The 20502-nt window shown below is 43.1% G+C and overlaps 1 protein-coding gene across 1 annotated transcript in view; it reads right to left on the bottom strand.

Moving 5' to 3' along the window:
• The window catches only part of fam171a2a (family with sequence similarity 171 member A2a), a 30196-nt gene extending 12068 nt beyond the window's left edge, over nucleotides 1–18128 (bottom strand). Inside the window, 4 exon segments of the mRNA XM_048991905.1 lie at nucleotides 5925–6017; nucleotides 9210–9267; nucleotides 9269–9438; nucleotides 17901–18128. Coding sequence (XP_048847862.1) covers nucleotides 5925–6017; nucleotides 9210–9267; nucleotides 9269–9438; nucleotides 17901–18003 — 424 coding nt within the window. The 5' untranslated portion in view covers nucleotides 18004–18128.
• Between the last annotated feature and the right edge of the window lie 2374 nt (nucleotides 18129–20502).

Genomic DNA, 20502 nt, shown 5'->3' with positions numbered 1-20502 from the left:
AAATGAATTAAGGATTGCATAAGCACTTTGCACATTGAATTGCCGATTGCAAAATGTATTTTCAAATTACATGCACAGATTAAATATTGAAATGACAAATGCATGCTCTGATTGAATATTGAATTGACAATTGCCAAATGAATTGCCATTTGAATAAAGAGGCAAAAAGCCCATGGCAAAACGAAATGCAATTCAGTGAATTGTCATTCTATTTTTTATTCAAAACATTATGAAATGAATTAAGGATTGCATAAGCACTTTGCACATTGAATTGCCGATTGCAAAATTTATTTTCAAATTACATGCACAGATTAAATATTGAAATGACAAATGCATGCTCTGGTTGAATATTGAATTGACAATTGCAAAATGAATTGCCATTTGAATTTTTGTGCTTATAATCTTCCATATCCTACGTTATAACAGTAGCTTTTCTAGAGACCAACAGGGGTGCTTTTCAGGTTCAGAAAGTAAATATCCAGGCGAAGATTTGGTTGTGCCCGTCGCAGTCACAGAACACTCAACTGGTTGGTTGAAACAAAATCTTGGCCTGGACTTCTACTATCTGGACCTCAACTTTCCACCTCTGCCGACAGTGAAAGTTGAATTGGCCCCGTTGTCCGACTAGCCTGACTGGAGACCTTAGAAAGTTCTGATTTGAGTGTAACAGAGTGTTATTCCAAAAAGTGAGATTAAAATTTCAAACAAAATCAACAAAGTGATCAATAAAGATCAAGGATATAGACCTAAGGGCCGTGACGTTTAGCTGCTTGCGGTCAGCTGAGGTCGTCTCCGCTGGGCCCTATTCGCATCAGCTGTGCTGGCAGAGCTAACAGAGAGCAGGCTGAAGTGACGTCTGTTTCTAATAAAGACCCAGTGTGTCTCCTAGCCAGTGACAAGAGTGGCGACACAATGGGGAAAGGTCCCGGCCTGTGCGAGGCAAGGTTGTTTCAGGAAGAGCTCGTTTCCTGTTGATGATCTTTTTTCCAGCTGAGCGATTTAACGAACAATGAAAATACTGTTAACAACAACAACAACAACAACAACCACATTAGGTCAAAAATATTAGTGCCCCCCAGCCATTTAGGCTCCCCACAGCGAGCTTGACGAAAGAATTAAGAAGCTGTTAGCTGACAAGATAAGACAGCCTTCTTGCGAGAAATAATTTATGACACACACTGGCATAAATATCTTTCTGAGCTTGACTGTAGGGTGTAGAAGAGGAAGCTTAGGACCGAAAAATTCCAATCTGCTCGGCCCGCCGGGGGATTACGCAATATCTAGGTCAATCCTCGATACAGTCAACAGCAAAATAATTGACGATAACGTTTTCGGAAAACACTGCACGCGCGTTGTGTTCCTCTCAATATCAACTGCATGAGCCAACGATCCTCTACCATCCAGCACGGAGCACGCTACACCCTGGGATCCTGTGACCACAGCAAAGGGAGTGCATGCATTCCTGGGGTCTTAACCAGCCACAGCTGCGCACTGGGGACCGGTCCGTCAGCTGTGCGACCCGCATATCTCTGTGCTCTGCGGCTATTTTATATGCGGCTCTTCGATCACTGTGACACTCCTCTAAGCAGACACATCCCTGTGTACATCTATAAAACCCGAACAAGTCAGTGAATCTCTTCCTGGACTGTTTTCTTTTCCCCACTACAATGTGCCCAGGAAAGTAGAAATATTGTAGCCTTGCAATCTCACAGCGGCAGGTACCGCACAACTCTGCTTTGCATACGGCTACCCTGCCGAATGAGGCCGTGATTTCCTGCAGTATTTCCCACAGCTACTTACTGCCCCTCATTCATCTACGAGCTGTTCCCAGGCCCTTGTCAAAGCCAAAGTCGGAGTCGCAGAACTATGAGCCATTGAATCGCTCCTTCAGATGACCAGGGACCTCAAGAGGGGTCTCTTCCAAAAAAGGGCCTGCCACTCGCCAGCACCGGGGGCCCGTGCCAGGAGGGGGGGTGGGGGGAGACAAAGAACCCAGGAGAACAGAACGGTCCAGATGCCTGGGAGGCAGAAGACAGGAAGTGAGGTCAAGAGATTCTTCCAGTTTCTTAGAGCCGCCCCTGAAGGCTGCTGTGGAGAAGCAACCTTTAAAGGCGAAGAACCTCAGAGGAAAGTCACATATCAAAGGCTTCATTCATTTATTATCCTTAAATCAAGCAACAGGCTCAGTTATAAAAGAGGGATCTATATACAGAGTTCACACAAAGTCTTGGGACGCCTGCTTAATTCGCTAAAGATACCGCAAATGTATTTGTTTTACAATAAAATCAATACGTTACTCATTTCTTTACACATATATATATATATATATATAATATATATATATATATATATATACATATATATATATATATATATATATATATATACACATATATATATATACATATATATATATACATACATACATACATACATACATACATACATACATACATATATATATATACATACATACATACATACATATATACATACATACATATATACATACATACATATATACATACATATATACATACATACATATATACATACATACATATCACATTAGACACAATGAGTAGTTTTAAGTAAAACAAGTAGGTGATGAATTGAAACCTACATTATAGTTCTGAAGGGGCTGTTCCGAGTTAAAAAGTTCATTCAATTGCAGTTAATAGCAGAAACAGAACTGCAATAAACTTGCGGCATTTTTACAGAATTATGCAAGCTTCCCAAGACTTTCTGTCACTTTCTGTATATCTTTCAAGTGTTTCCCTGACAGATGTATCAAGACATTGTATTTAAGTCACGTACATCAGACAGAGGATGCTTGCCTTCCCATTGGACCAGAGTTGGTCACAGGTCAAAGGGTAATGGGGCAGGCAGTTTACCTTACTGGGCATCTACTTACTGCAAGTGTCCGATCTTATGATGCCATGAGGTGAGATAAATGGTTTCTGGTCTTCCCACTTTGGCAGCTGATGACTGTTTACTCTCTGTAGCAGGGTTTCCCAATCCAGTCCTCGGGGACCCACAGACAGTCCACATTTTTGCTCCCTGTGTACTATTCACCGAAAGGTCCAGCCCAGGGCATTAAGCACGAGCTAGAGGGAATCCGTGCTTCCCGAAAGTGGGTCTACGCTTAATCTTTCCGGCATCACACCCTACTGGCAGGATTTGCTCTCCATCCCAGTGGTAACATATAATATTCACAGAAACAGTGTTTTCATTATCGTTAGTACCAGAGTGAAAAAACGCAGTGACGGACAGGATACTTTTAAGTTTACTCTCCAGGAGTGCTGGCTGTAGTGATCTGTCGGTCAGTGAGTTTTCATTCTTCATTTCACGTGCATTACAGATCGCTGTTCTGCCTACTGATCCGTTCTTCGGCTGGCCGACTGCCCCCCTCTCGGCGCTCTCTGGGGTGGCGTTTTGGGTTAGTGACATCGGTGTGCTCGAAAAATTCTAAATTGCAGTCTTCCGTTCCGACCAGCCACTGCGGTTTGGCCTTCAGGCCCAGCTAAGATGCCGGAAAAAGTCCTCCAGTGATTGCTGCACAAACTGTCCCGGTCATTTCCAGAGACCGAGACAAAGACCCTGGTGTTGGTTTCCTGTGCAGACCTGCAGCCGTCCAGGCACCAAAACTGCCGATAAGGTGGCAGCAGAAAGACGGAATGTCATCACAAACCACGCAGACACATCAGAAACCTAACCGGCTACCGGTCATGTGCTTCTTTTGAGAAACGTGCCAATCCTACATACACAAGGCAAATTAAACGCCTTTTTTGAAACGCGACCCGCGGGTAGTTCGGCCTCTTCCTGCACATCGACCCCCAGTAAGCCAATTCTCCTCAGCAAAATTCTTCAGGTAATACAGATGGAGTCACGGCAACCAACTTACCTTGTCGTGTAAACAGGGAAAGGAAGTTGCATCATATTAGCAGCGATATATAATCACTTCCAAGAGTCTCCTGTACACTGACTGCAGCTCCCCGACATCCATGAATGATGCACTATGGCCCAAAAATTTGTTGTTTAATCTGCATATTTTTCCTCCTCCCCCTAAACGTTCGACAAATTTTTCCGTCAAAAGAACCCCCCCCCCCACCAACCCCGACCCCTTTCGACGTGTTACTTCTTTCATTCATTCATTTTGTGACTGTGTTCTCCATCCTCTCACCTCCCTGAAATCAATACGCCTGAGGTGGGATGTTTGTAACCATCCCTTTGCTTCAGGTATTTGATCTTTAAATAACCGACTAATAGTCCAACATACAGTCATGTATGTTAAAACAGAACTCTCTCACCGTCTTAGAACTCTCCCTTTTAAGGGACTAATGAAATGAAATCCACTAACTAGGATAATAACGTCTACAGCTGTTGACGCTAATATTAGTTGTAATGGCGCGGGCCTTGAGTTCCTGGCTTTCTGCTTGATTAACGTATTTTAAATATGTAAGTGAATTCCTTCCACAGCAACCTAAAATGGGCCAAGAGAATCCAGCAACATTGTGATCAAAATGAAGTCTATTATATTAGCATTCAGGTTTTTTACATGGATGTATTAGTGTTTAGAGCAGTTCAAGCTTTCTGTGAGCTGGTGACAATTATGGGCACACTTCCTTTTGAACACCCTCAAAACACCTAGCGAGTATCTACGAGTCGTAACCTTTATCCGTCATGGCCTGTCAAATCTGCAGTAAGAGCACGTGGATGGCGGATGTGATGGGCCATCTCCTGACAGACGCCCACACCCCCCCGAATCAAAGCCCCCGCCCTCAGCATTGTGCCACTGTCTCCCTAGAAACCACCCCCCCCCCCCCCCCCCAAATGCAGTTGCAAATTAAGTATGACACGGACAACCGCTTGCTAGAAAGAAAAAAAAAAAAAAAAACACACTTAGCTATCTTAATTTGAATTTCACATATAAGCTTGCAAATTATAACGACCTGAACCAAATTTGTACATGGAAAAAAGAGCAGAAGTGCCCTCAAGGACACAGATTAAATAAACGCTGAATAACTAAGCGCTAGCGAGACAAAGACCGTCTTCACTACCTCATTAGGAAATTCACACCGAGCCTCAATCACCCTTTGCGATCAGTAATCCTGGATTCTGACATTGCTCTCCATCACAGGATTTTATGCATTTGGCTTGACCCCCCCAACGCAGATAAGAGGCAGATATTTACACTTTGCTTGCAGATGGATGACTATAGCTGCTGCTGTTACGCGCCTCTTATTGATTTTTCTTTAATATGCACATGCATTCTGAACCCTGCAATCTGCTACCTCAGCAAGCTCTCAGAGGATTTACATCATCTTCAGAAATGTACAAAAACCATCTTAAGCACTGACAACGGGACGTAAACAGCTAAATGTTTCCCAAAACCGAGTGCCGTTATATTAAAGATCCCAACACAGTACCTGACATGTATTCCGACTTCCCAAGATAATTAATTGATGTAAATTTATGTTTTACTTTCAATTTCTACTCGTTTAACTAAAATTCCCAAAGAGCCCACACACTCCATGGCTCAAGCGTTTATCCAAATCCTATCCTGCGCGTCTTTTAGCCACAAAAGTACGACATTGTAGGGTACAGAAAGATTTAGGCAGTTAATTAAAATTATGTTAGCGTAATCAGCTAAAGTCTCAAGATATTTATTGTCATATTTATGGTCAACAAAATCTCGTAAATGGTCTAACAAAAAAACACGGCTTTCTTGTTTTTCAGCAAATTCTCTACTTTGGTTTCCGGCTGCTGACATTTGCAGGGTCAGCATTTAATGGGGGTTTTTAACGAGGAAAACACTGCTGAACACTCGAAGCACCGGCCTGCTTCCTGCCAGCTGCTTTTGGATATCCATTAAATCCACTGGACAGGATGCTCCTCGCCTAAATCCTGGAAGACGGTCTCACCTGGCAACCCCAGCAGCATCTGGACCACGTCGTCGTAGAGGATGAGCGTGGCCGGCCTCTGAGGCAGCAGGTAGAGGCTGACGGAGGCGTATACTGGAAGAAACAGGAATGTCATGATCAACTATTTACTTCTTGATTTTATGCTGTAAAGTCTTGGAACGCTCATTTCATTCATTCATACTTTATTCATTTATTATCCACACACACACACACACACACACACACACACACACACCACATTGGAAACAATAACATAAAACACCTAACATTTCTGTTTAGTGTCCCTCTGGGAGCCAGTGACTACAATTGCAAATAATATAAAAATGGCAAGAACAGAAGTGAATGAGTCGGTCAAAAAAAAAAAAAACATAAAAAAGAAAATGTCTGTGTGGATGATATGTGCAGATGTGTTAAACATTGCTTGTCAATGGACTTATGTTAGAAAACTAATAAATTTCCTATTTTGCAGGATTAAGAAAGAGTGCCAAGACTTTCTGTGAGGGCTGCATGTAATAATGTATTTGGTCACAAATCCAATTCCAGCCAACTCACACGCGAGACTGAGGGAGGGCTGTAGCATTTCCTCCCCCCCACCGATGCCAGACAGGTATAAACATGCCCTTGTCCAAACAAACCACAAGCACACTAGTGAGGGAAACCATAAATCTGTCGTTGCCAGGACCTGGCAGCCCAAATTAAAGGGCGAGCCGCTCCCAGAATGGTTCAGGGCTAAAGTGGAATCCAGATTTGTTTTGACACCAATAGGGCGAGGGTGAGGCGGCAGGGGGGGCTTGAATATTTATGCCAACCCGCTCTCTAGGCTGCGCCTGCCAAGTATCTTTGTTACTGTGCTTGCGAGGCTCTTGGGGGTTTCTCCTTCCCCCCCAACTGATGTAGGATACATGTAGCTCACGTAGATGCCAGCTAGCGGATAACGAATCGAGGAGGGTTGCTTTTCCCGCCCCTGGCAATGCTGCCTCTAAAGCGCAACGTTTAAGAGCTTCTCCCGCGCCTGGCAATGCTGCCTCTGAATGGACCTGCGAAGCCGACAAGCACGGAGAGGAAAATAAGTAATTGTAAAATGTTTAATTTTACTACTGCGATTGGCAAGACTGCAATTTCGGGTTATAAATATACTCGTACTTCAGGAGTAATTACATGTAACACAACCTGCATCATTTGTCACTGAGGGTTTCTGTGTACATTAAACACCCATCTAAAAAAATTCACAAGTGTAGCTGCTTATAGAGCAACCAACTGTAACGTAACATAAATTCTATAAAGCTGCTTCCAGGAAGACGGACCAAAGTGAGGGATTGTTAAAGCAAGGTGCCGGCAGGTGTGAAAAATTAAATCCAAAGATCTAAAAAACTGGAGAGGGTGATACAGAATGTATCAGACGCACAAAGGGCAACATACAACTCGCCAACAAATTTAATCTTGTATAGTTAGTTATCACAACGTTACATCGTCTCAAAGCGCTTTACAGCATCCCCACCCAAAGCCCCCAGTGAGTAAGCCAAAGGCAACAGTGGCAAGGAAAAACTCCCAAGAATGAAGAAACCTTGGGAGAGACCAGACTCAAAGGGGGAGCCCATCCTCCAGGGGCCGGCAGGGAGTCAAATCAGATATTTACGATATTTTCACTTTACGATGCGTATCCCAATTCCAATCTGTTTATCCATTTTCAGTGTACTGTTCAATAAATTACTGTTCAACACTTTATTATAAAATAGGCTTTGTGTTAATGCTTTTGCCCAACTGTAGGCCAACTCTAAGCATATTTACGATACGGCTAAGCTTGGCTATGATGCTTGTTAGGTTAGGTGTACTGTATAAAAATGCATTTTTAGGCTTAAGATAGGTTCCAATAACCCTAACGCCATCGTAACCTGGAGAGAGGCTGAACATACAGATGCAACATAATTTGTTGGGAGTTTGCAGGTATTGGCTAAGAAGTGCTTCTAATCATCATTTGCTGAACACCTTCAGGGAGAATCCTCCTCATGTTTCTTCCAGTCCCTTTGATTCCAAAGGTACGTCGATCTGGCTCCCCTCATGATCCTCACAGGAAATGCCCCCCCATGTGCCCTGATGGCGCCAGCACTGGGCCTTCCATCTCACCATCTGCTGGGCAGGCTTGCGTTCAGGCCTCCTAAGGAGCGGCAGCCCTGCTTCAGCCAAGGCTTGACCACACGCAAAGGTCCCTTGTTCCACTGTCGCCAGGCACAAAGAAACAAGCACCGAAACATCTAAGGAACAGTAAAACCAAAGCCTCGACAAATCGGTATTTGTTGACGAGAAACACGTGTCCAACAAACACTCCAGCACGAGTGAATCACTTGAGCAGTTTCTTGGGGAAGCGGGAAGGAGTATTAGTCATATTTTACATACGAAATGCAACAAAAATGCAATGGAAAAGCTGCTCAGATTGGTTAGAAGTTGATTTTGCAATAGGACTGTCAGGTATCACTGCAATGTTTTGAGGGGATGAAATCCAGCAGAGGAACGTTCAAAGACCTTTTCAACGAGCACTGAAGAGAGGCCACTCTGGGGAAGCCTCACCATGAAAGGCAGGCCGTTATAAGAATGAGATATGCTGGTGATGTGGCTGTAGTGCTTGCTTGGGAGACTGATCAAGTTCAGCAGAACAACACACAACATGCTTGACAGCAACAGGGATTAACAGACGACGTCGTGTTGACGTCCTTTACGTCATGTGATGTTGTACCTCGAAAATGAAATCCACTTCAGAGCCACATAACCAGAAATTTTATTAGCGATCATTGCTGATCTGTTTTTGAAGATCATCCAAGATCATCTGAAAGACTAAGTGGGCCGAGTCACTCTGTGGTGCGTAATGTAGACTTGGGCAGTAATCCTGGTTTGGGTAATTGAATAATATGCATCGAAGTAAAGCAGAAATTCCTGAAGAAAGATAATGAACGCAGGCCTTTTGAAAGTGGAAACACAGCAGTGGATCTGTTGGCCTGGTAAATAAGTGAGAAGGTGGTGCCAAAAACAAATCACTGGGTGTAGAAGCTGACAGCACTTTCATAGTTAAAAAGGTGCTGGCAGCAGATGAGACAAATCGCAGCTGTTTCCTTCCTGCAGAAGCCTTGGCTGACACAGAACCTAAACCTGGAGCTTTATGAAAAGCGAATCTACAAAACTGGTGTTTAATGGTAATTATTTTATGGCTTTTGTGGTTGGGGGGGCGGAGAGAGAGCAAGAGAGAGACCAAAAAATGAAATATTACAGAGATAAAGTGAGAAAGTCACTCACAGGGGACACGGTTGGCATGCCAGGGGGCGGAGTTGGTGACGTAGCCCTGTTTAGTTGCGGGTGACGATCACCCATGTTCCTGGACGGTACACGAAGGTAGCCATGACGACACCATCGCTGCCAGCCCTGCTAGATGCCAGTGTGGACTGGTTCCCGTAGATCTCAACAGCAGCGCCCGCCAGAGGTGAAAGGTCACTGTTGTCAAAAACCTGAACTTTGATCAGCACCTCTGTGAATAGAAAAAGGGGGGGGGGGGGGGGGGGCAAAACTTTAGACTCAAAATATACACGGTATTTCTATAAACACAAAGTTTCCGGTTACATCTTGAAATTGACACTGTTGACAACTTTTTAATGGATAATTGATTGGAAAATGGATGGATGGATGGATGCAGGGGCGCTGCTAAGGATTTTGGGCCCCATGAAAAGAATCTTGACAGGGCCCCCAACACAGTTTATTGGGGGCTTCTCTGGGCCCCCTCTCAGTCATGGGCCCCGAGAATCGCCATCGTTTACCCCCCCTTTACAGCGCCCCTGGATGGATGGATGGATCATTAAAAACATATCTCCAGATTATCAAGTCAAGTTACCAAACATGGTTTTCCTTTTCCTTCATATGTATGCTTGGTTCTGCTTATTTGACAGTGAAATGCAGAAAACAGATTAGCACTTTCCTGCCCTATAAAGTCTATTTGGGACATCAGCCACCGAGTACTATTGATACTGAAAGTCCTGCAAAAATGCCTGGAAAACAAGCCTTGGGATTGGCCAGCACTGATCACATGTTCCCTGGTTTCCACGGTGATGACCTGGTTCATCAGTCCTGAAACCAACAGTCAGGATATTGCTTTCACACCACTGATTGTAAGATTTTGTTAGATAAGTCATGAACCATTGATTTTACAGTACTGACACTCGCACATTACTGCGACAAACCCATTATTTATCGGTTAGCATCTATTTCTTAGTCTTATTTACAGATGGGATTGCACATAACTGGTACGCAATTGCGCATTTTGTGCGACAATTTCTTGTGACAGGGCAGGTGCAAACTTATTTTATGTGCATTTATGTGCAATATGACAAGAAATTATCATGAATTTTAACCTTTATACCGCTAATTCGTACTTCATTCTTCTTGTCCTAGCAGGACAAATCCAAATACATTAAGTACGAATTTGCTCTGTTACAGCAAGAAATTGTCGCGCCTATCGCTCCGGCGAATGCGTACTTGCGTGCCAGTTACGTGCATCCCTCTCATCGCATTTCTTGCTGCTCCTACCTCACCCTCAAGCCTTGTTGGCTAAGGGTGTTTCATGCCCTTAGTACATGCACAGACTATGTTCTTTGCACACAGCATCAAAATTAATTTAAATAAATTTTAAATATGACTTGGTCAGATTCTGACCAGTAAGTGCAACAACTGATGCAACAAATCAGTCTCCGCCTGCTATTGGAAGCCACATCTCCTACGTCTACGTGTAACCACGTCTCCTATAAAGGCAGAGCTGGTCGTGAGGAAACAGGATAAAGGAGAGAGGAACAGTCCGCGCCAATCACCGCTTTAATTAATCTAATTATTCACACGGTCCTTCCAGAAACACATTCATTATTCTAATTAGATTATTTGTATCGTTTCCATGGATGTCAAAAGTTGTCCTTGAAGAAATAAAAGGATAAGTGTAACTTTTTTTTTGGGGGGGGGGGGGTAAACTCAATGTAACTTAAAATTCCAATCCACTGACGTGTTGCGTGAAGACTCACCCATTCCAACTTCCTGCACCACTTAAAATGGATTATTAATAACACCATCACTTCGTGAGATTACCTCATCACACCTCCCAGATTCCGGAAAAAAACACATACCACCAGTTAATAAATCCTCATTCTTTTTAGGTCTTTGCCGTATTCGTTTTATTGCCGTGTTTTTATTTATTAAATCTGTGTTCGGTACATCTAAAAAAAATTTGGTAAGTGAAAAATCATCTTTATTAATTTCCCTGCTGGCAAAGGAAAGTATTAAATGCAGAATAAAAACATTAAAATACGTTGACAAAATATGTTTACTGCATGGCATTTAATAAGGTCCTGATTCAAGTGAAAATGACTTGCATTTGATGTTAGAAGTGTTTGCTTTTAATTTGTAGTGATTCAACGTGCTAGATTTTTGGGGGAATTCCTCAAAACAAATGGGTAGGAATACTCATTAAATGAGCAAAAATGAAAACGGTTAACAGATGGCATTTACTGTGCTGTGGCGATCGGCAATGTCAGATTCAATTCATCTGGACGTGACTTTGCTAAGCTCAACCCTGAGGCTTATGGGACAGCTGGAAGACAAGCGAACAGCGCCTGCAGTTAAAGGACCATCTCCGTGGTTAGACACTGAAGGAGTAAAAACAGGGGGGAAAGTGAGACGGACAGGTGAGGGACGGCAAGAACTAATCCTTTTGAATCATATGGGGTGGAGCTTTGAAGAGGGGTACGGACAGGTCACAGAAATTGCTCGGCGTAGCAGAACAGGACGCTTCCTCCAGGATCATGGGAACGCAGAATCAACCACCAATGGTGTAATTAACTTCAGTTCCAGCAGCGCTGGAGTCCCGTGATTCCCTTTTATATATTTCTACGCTATATCCTACCTATTTACATTTCTTTTATGCAAAATGGGAAAGCAGAATCAGACAGTCCCCATCACTGGTGACGTCACTCTGCTGAGTCTGGGATTTGAACCGGTGACCTTCCGAGCACAGCACCTCAACCCACTGAGCCACACATCGTCCCTACAGTTCTGTGTTTGCTGTAACTTATAAAGCCTAATAAATCCCAGGTAAAACCTTCCCAGAAAAGCCAACTGTGTCTGGCAGACAAGCCAGAGGAAGCGGAGAAGTGCCGCCGATGTAACATTCTTCACTTAATGCCTTTTGCATTAATGCTTAGAAAAATGACAGGCTGGCACAGGTTTGGACACTGTTATTAAGGTGAGGCCCCCTGTCAACACGACAGCATTCTCATCCTGTCCACCAGTGGGGGGGATATTTGAGGACAGCGTTTCCACATGAAGATGCATGTTCCTCCATATCAGATCACACAGATGGTTGAAGCTGCCTATGAGAACCCCTGTTGACCAGACTGGGGGGGGGGGGGGGGTCTGGGGGCATCTGCCAGGTGGGCCTCTGCCAAAACACCGCAGAGCAGGAGGCGGAAAATCCGCTAGCTATCAAATTCCAGACTTCTCCCCGCTGTCGGTCCAGCATGCTACGGCAAAACCAGGAGTCCTGGACAATCGTTTCAAGAGATTCGTTCAATTTCTATTTTCTTATGTTCAGTCCCTACCACAAATTCAGTAACATCAGTATATTTTTTTATATATCTATTTATAGAATGACACGGGGCGGCATGGTGGTGCAGTGGTTAGCACTGTTGCCTCACACCCCTGGGACCCGGGTTCGAGTCTCCACCTGGGTCACATGTATGTGGAGGTTTCATGTTCTCCCCATGTCCTCGTGGGGTTTCCTCCGGGTACTCCGGTTCCCCCCCCACAGTCCAAAAACATGCTGAGGCTAATTGGAGTTACTAAATTGCCCGTAGGAGTGCATGTGTGAGTGAATGGTGTGAGTGAATGGTGTGAGTGAATGGTGCCCTGCGATGGGCTGGCCCCCCATCCTGGGTTGTTCCCTGCCTCGTGCCCATTGATTCCGGGATAGGCTCCGGACTCCCCGTGACCCAGTAGGATAAGTGGTTTGGAAAATAGAATCCATATATTCTATCCATCAATCCCTTGGGAGAGTTGTCTACTGTATGTCCTGAGATAAATCCAGCCTTCCTGTGGCCTACACAGAATTTTACCTGAAGTTCATTGGACACCCACTGCTGTAATCTGACTCAGTGACACAGATTCTCTGAAACACCGAGGTTAGCAAAAGGGCTAAGCGCCTACGATGGGATACAGATTTCCTAAAGAATCCCAGAATGCTTGTGTCCTGTTGTAAGATGAAAGACAAACAGAAATGACAGGTTCTGCCAGCTGGGATCAGCGTCACTGGTCCCAATTTGTCTGACAGCACATGCCAAATTGGTTTCTTTAGCCTCGTAACATCAAAAACTTTATGCTCCCCTTCAATTGATCTTGGAGGTGGAAGCCCACTTTCCCATAAGAAGAAGGAGATAGATCACCCCAAAGAGGAGGGTTTCTTCTGGTACATCAGGAAGTCAATCTTCTGCCTCTTGGATGCAGGGCTCTTCTATCCTGCAAGCGATGTATCACTACACACCAGTGACAGCGGACCCACTGGATTCTACTTCTTGTTGAAAATAAGCCAGGAACGAGTTAAGTGGTTACACAGCTTAATAGCCGTCTACCTTTATTTTAGTATTTTCTCACTTGGATTAACATCAGCGACAATTAATCCCACGGGTGTTTAAGAAGATGAACTCTGGACGCCAGAAGAGGATTAACAGCCCGACAAGTGATTCACCTCCCAAATGTTTAAACAGTGACATCATATATAGAAAATGATAGCGGCAAATTATAATTAACGCGAGGCAAGTTCTTTTACTGCTTGGGGATTAATTACAGAATAATGAATTTTTAGTTAACGTCTCAGAATTTAATTACTACAGGACGAGTACTGTTCCAAATTGCACTGTCACTGAATGGTATTTCCACACTAACACAGATATTTGTTCGAAATGTAGACAGAGAACTAGAACTCAGCGCTGCATGACTGGAGGAGAGTACATGTTGTTATCGGAAAATCACAGGACTCTGCATTCCTTTGATTCTATTTTCTTACTCCTGCATAAAGATCTGGCATCCATCTCTTTGGAAAATACAGTGATCTCTAATCTGATAAAAATATTTCTGGAGGGGCATAAGGGAGTCTGAACCTTTCCAAACCACAAGGCCCGGCAGCAGTCCATCAAAAGGTCAACTTGTGAACCTATGGTTGAGAAACAGCTTACTTATAAGGTAAGATACACCACCCACTTCACCCATTATAACATTTTAGCACCTTTCACCATGTATAAAAAGATAGTTTGTGCTACGGTCACATGACGCTCAGATCAAAGAAATGATCGGTTTGTTTGTTTAAAGCAGGGTTTCCCACTCCAGTCCTCAGGAACCCATAGCCATCCACATTTTTGCTCCCTCCCAGCTCAAGGTAGGGAGAGAGCAAAAACATGGACTGTTCAAGGGTGCCCGAGGACCTGACTGGGAAACACTGGTTTAAAACACAAGCAATATGAATTGATATAAATTCCGAATGATAGTTCTCTTTTAAAAGGTTAAACAGTGAGAACGACGGGTTTGAAAACACAAAGTAATGTGACACTCGCAAGCCACACGATTCATCTGCACACATTTCCTTTCCTGAAGGAAGTCACAGGGAAGCGGAATCCTTTCAGCCAAGGTTGCAAAAATATCCGTTGTTATCCCTCCAAAATCCAGCAGAAAAGCAAACTACATTTAGCCTAAAGAATACACTGCACCTTAATGGTAAGTAATGACCAAAAACTGCAACTGCCCATCCCCCCCCCCAAAAAAAAATCATATTAAGCAGTTTAATATAGGTGGCAGAACTTGATTTCACATGTTTTTTTCAAAGTGTCTGTATGGCGAAAACTTCAAAGCAAACGTGACTCATCATCCACTTGCTTCCAGATATTCTAATTTCAGACTTCCACAGAAGTCTTCTCTCTCTCTGTCTGTCTCTCAATATTTCCCAGAATTCTTTGTTCCAGATGGTGACAGCTTGGTTAGATCAGTCACTTGCTCACCGTGCAAAGACAGACCAGTCAATCTAGATATAAAAAGGCCTACTGAGACACATCCAAGGCAGATCAGCTCCGTCTGATCACTGCAGTCCTTATCGGTGAAACCACTTGGTCAGAACTTTCGTACAATAACCGGAACTGACATGACTGTGAAGGACACAGAGGAGGCTGCAGAGGAATTAGTACCTAGAACAATCCAACAAGCCAGTCTGCTTTGATCCTTAAAAAAAAAAAGACACGAAACCAATTAAATTCTCCCTATACGGTAAACATAAGCATTCTGCCAGCCGTTTGTGAGACAGAAGTTCTGCCTGCATTCATATTAAAGACACATCCTCTTCATTTAAAGGCAACTGTGCGGAGCAGCCCAATGCAGAGACTGCAGGTTCACTGTCATCCAGCTACACTTCTGTAGATGCTAAGGGTTAGCGAGCATTTTCCTGCGCACACACAGAAAGCCTTTTAGCTGGCAGCTATGTGACTGGGCCTGCGCTTAGTTTCCCACTTTTTACATAGAAGGCTCGGCCCTTTATGCCAAGAGTCCCTTGCAAGAAACCGAGAGCCGAATTCTGAGCAGGCCGTGTTCTCCGGGAACCTTCTTATAATCCAATCAGTGCTCCTCCCATCAGCAAAGGATACAGGGTAAATAATAATAATCAGTTAAACTTATTCAGCCTGAAACTTGTCAAGCTGAAGCTCTTCGCATCAGGAGTTGGACGGAGCTTACAGACACGCAAAAGGGGATTCCTTTCATTTTATTGTTCAGCCATTTTGTTTGCTGTAGCATATACTGTTAATTAAACAAAGAGAACTTTAATGAGAGACGCAAACCAGCAGTAACAGTTAGTCTACGCACAACAGGACGATATGGTTACGCGACCGTGGTAATTGTAGCTTGACACTGATCCGTTGGAATGGGGCGTGTTGGATTTGCAGGAGTTTCTCAGGGAAGGCAAGACGGCGGAGATGAATGGTCTACCTGGGAGGCTGAAGAGCCATGAAAGAACATGACATACACTGCTGAAGGACGGCACCGCTGCTCCCCATGTGCACCCATCGCCTTGAGGAGTGAAAGCAGTCCAGAAGTTGTTTCTTAATGCATTGTGGAATGAGATCACTTTAGTCCAGTGGATGGTAGGTCTGCATGGTAGGCTAAACCTAAACCTAAACCCTAGATCAAGCCTACAAACACGAAGCCCTCAAACTTTATGGGAATCCAGCCAGAAAGCCTTACAAAGTTGGGGTGATTTTATGATTATAATATGATTAAATATTAATCACATAGTTTTACTATATGACCAGAGCGTACGAGCACAAGTCAGGAAACAGCCCATCACAGACAGGCAATTTCATAACTCAGTTAATCTCAGCATGTTTTTTGGACTACAGGGGGAAACCGGAGCAGCCAGAGGAAATCCCACAATGACAAGGTGCAAACACGGCGGAGACTCGAACCCGGGTCCCAGAGGGGTGAGGCAGCAGTGCTAACCACTGCACCACCATGCCGCCCCTAAGCAACTGCAAGTCAACATTATTGTATGCGATGAGGACAACTGATCAGTCAGGGGCACGAGTCTCCATATGCGTTGCTCCAACTACGACCATCACAAGGAAAGGCAGTTTGAAGATGGTTGGATCAATGGACGGACCTTATAATGGAAAGTAATTGGACACCATCACCACCAGCAACTCGGACACCAAAAACAAAGACTAACTTTGATCTAAACTGCAACTATAAGACAGGCCTGGTGAATTCTATAGGCATGGATGTGAATTATTGGGGGGGGGGGGGGGGGGGGCTCCAGGGAGGAACCGGAGTACCCAGAGGAAACCCCACAGCAGCCAATACAACCCCCTGTACCCCCTTAAATGGGTGGGGACCTCAACCCCCCAATGCTTAACCCAAAGCTATGCCCCTGTCTATAGGCAACATAGGCAGCTGCCTACAGATCCAACTTCCAGCCAATTTCACTTTGGGGGGCGCCGGCAGTGAATCTCGCCTAGGGCACCACATCGTGTCCCCATAAATCTCCAAACCGTGAAATCAGATCGCATTTATATTTTACTTACTCAGAATTATATACTATATATATATATATATATAACATAACCTTAATGTCTTTAAGCCCTCGTTTGATTCTATAGCCCCGAGATACACCAGCTACTCTATCATAATCCACGACACTAAAGAATACGCAAATATAAAAAAGTCTAATTCATCTATCCGTACAATTACGTAAAATGGATCCAATGCCGTTCTTTGTCCCTCCAATTAACAAAACGGGGCGTGAAATCAATAAGACCACCGGCCAAGCTAAGATAAAATCTTACGCCTTTATCACCTAAACATCTTCATGCTAAATAAAAAGCAGGGTAAAACAACCAACATTTAAACAGCAAACTGATAATGGAACATTTGGGCGCATTGATGCATGTGTCGGCACAGGGATATTATATTATACAAGGTTCAGGATTATCACAGTGAATCGCAAAATGTTCTTAATTTCGAGTGTAGAAGATTTGCTCATTATCTCTGAAAGGATATAACAATAAGCGCCCCATTTGATTTCATAACGTATTCAGTTTATGTTCTTTTGTTTGCATTGAAACATCAGTAACGCGAATATTAACATTTAACACGCCACAGCCCAGAAGTTCAAATTAAAATCTTTGTTTCCAAAGTGTAATTAAAAATTTTAAGTACACGGTTATCAATCTTACGGACACTAATGCAATATAAAATGAGGCGATTACATAATCGAGAAACCACGCCATCCACTTGCCAATACTAACGCACATTGCAGGAAAAAAGTAAGGCATTTCTTCTCTAAAAGCATCAATTTCCTCATCCGCAAAATTAATCTCAATGTCTTTTAAAATCATTTTTAATGCTAGATCTCAACGCCAGACTTACCAATCGCTCCCAGATCCGGGATGGATTTAGCAAGTGTTTTTTTCCAGAGGTTGTTCAGGAGGAGGAAGAGTAAAAGAAAACGCGACATGGGCAGAGCTGACATTCTCACGGCGACATCAGCATCGTCGAGCAAGCAGCCATGCGTCCATGTTGTTTCTGGGGTCGGTACCGAAAGCTCGCAGATCGCTGCCTTGCATGCCCACTCCCATTGTCTTACGTGGGAGGGGATAGTGGTGGAGCTGTGTCCGCGTACGCCCCCTCCTGGATACCCGGTGAGTCGCTAAGTCGGCGCTTCACCAGTTAAAATCTTAACGATGACGAAATCCTTCGCTTTTATACGCAGTGGGATTAAATTTGCTGATCGCGACATCGGTGGAATAAAGGCATTTCAGAGATACGCGTTACATCCCACCTGCAACCCTGACCAGCAATAAGTGTTTAGAAAATGGATAGACGGATGGACTGAACACATCCGCTATGTGCAATTATATAGCGCCGTATCTTACGGTAGAGCCAATATACATTTGGCAACTGCATTGTATATAAAACTTTTCATTATATTATATTAATTGCTACATATTTAACATCAGTTTACTTTATTCCAAGTAAAAACGTAGGTGTCTAGTCTACATTACAATGAATCTGAAGTAAACTGGAGAAAAACTGGAAAGGAAATGAAGATGTTTAATTGCCACACTGCCTCCTTTACAATAAGTACCACAAAGACAATTTAGGAAACGCCATAGTTAGCAGGAGATCCCTTCAGTGCACAAATGTCTTTTCTTGTTGCTGATTTCACAATGTCCTAGAATTCAATGTGTATTATGCCACATTGTATCCAATAATTCACATAAAGCTTTGAAAACTGTAAACTAGAATAGACCATTAAAGCGACACACCCAGGGAAGTGAAAAACAAGTAATCTATGTATTTTATTAATTGAATGTAAGCTGTTGTATTGTTTTGAAAGTGAGTTGTTTGTTTTGAAATGGCTCAATAAACATTTAGCTGAGTAAGTGTTCAATGTTACCCTTGTTTGAGTTCCCTGAATACAGACAATACAAACAATATCTAAAATGTTTCAACCTTCATTTGTTCATTTCAGCAATAAAGCGATACATTTCTGGATGTAACGTAACGTACAACAATTGTGGCCTGACGTTCCTTCCTGCTTTTTCTTTCCTGCTTTTTATTTTTTCTGCCCTTCATTGCTAAAGTCGAGGATGGAGCTTTTAATTAGCTAAACTGGTTAAATTAGGAATCTATTATCAGTAATATTCGGTTCGGTAATATAGCCTAGATGTAATTGTTACTGTTACCACCAATACTCAATCGATCATCTAAACCCATACAAATTGAATGTATGTGTCTTGTATGAAGAGAACTTTGAAATCATATAAAAGATCGTAGTTTTCTATATATTAAACTATTGCAAACAAAATATCACCTAAACAAACAATGAATGTTCTGCAAGACATAAATAAAAACTAGGCTGTAGAAGGAAGAACATCGTACAGGGTATAGACACAACATCTAATCAATTCTAGCAAAACAAATATGTCCAAAATGTTTTGCGTCTGGACGCCATTTGATGTTTTGACCAGTTTAATCTAAATTAGAAACTTCAAGGAAATACTTTTTTACTGGGCTTCACGTAATATTAGATCTGATTACACTTCCAACATTAACCACGTCCTTTGTGAAAAAAACGCATTTTCTCAGGAGAAAGATGATGCATTCAGCATCGCTTTAGCTGAACAATAAATTCATCTGTACTGCCACTGGCTGTTTTCTTTCCCTTTAAACTTCAGCTGTGGCCATTAAATAAATGCTTTTTCTTTCTTAAATGTCCGGCGCTTTGATCTTCTAAACAGGTTCCAAATAAAAATTCATTAAATGTACCACGCCTTTCAGTCGTTGTGGTGCTGTTGTGGTGGGAATAGGTCCTGACATGTTCATTGTGTTTGCCTTGTAGGGCAAACAGTACCTGGTGAAAGTCTGCGTACCTCTGCTTGAGACTATTTATTTATGCCATATTATATATAATATATATATATATATATATATATATATATATATATATATATATATATATATATATATATTCTCTATTAATATGAGTTGGCCTTATGGGTTAATTAATGGAGGAGGCAGTGTTACGATCTGTGGTGGAATGGCTGCTTAGACACTGATGATCTTCACCAAATCCAGGTCATCGCTAACTAGCAGGAGAGGGGGAAAGCTGATCAGTTGTCACTGTTGACACCACAGCACACAGCGCACGACTCTGCATTTAACATATATGTCACACAACAGGGGGCAGCTAATTCAGCGCCCGGGGAGCAGTGCTTGGGGGGGGGGGGGGGGGGGGGGGCGGTACCGTGCTCAGGGTACCTCAGTGGTGCCTCGTTGTTCAGGATTATGCCTGATGGGGGCGGTCCTTAACGCTCCAGCAAGATCGTGATCAAATACTTTTGCAAGAATAAGAACGATAAAAACATGGCCAAGAAGGAAAGCAAAATACAACAAACTAATGACCTTCTAACTACAAACGACAACAAACTAATGACTAATGATGATGTCTTGAGATCGCAGTTACGCA

This window comes from Brienomyrus brachyistius, chromosome 22, assembly GCF_023856365.1.
Source record: "Brienomyrus brachyistius isolate T26 chromosome 22, BBRACH_0.4, whole genome shotgun sequence".
Lineage (NCBI taxonomy): Eukaryota > Metazoa > Chordata > Actinopteri > Osteoglossiformes > Mormyridae > Brienomyrus > Brienomyrus brachyistius.
Note: the sequence above shows the minus strand (reverse complement) of the source record. Positions and strands in the feature narration are given on the sequence as shown.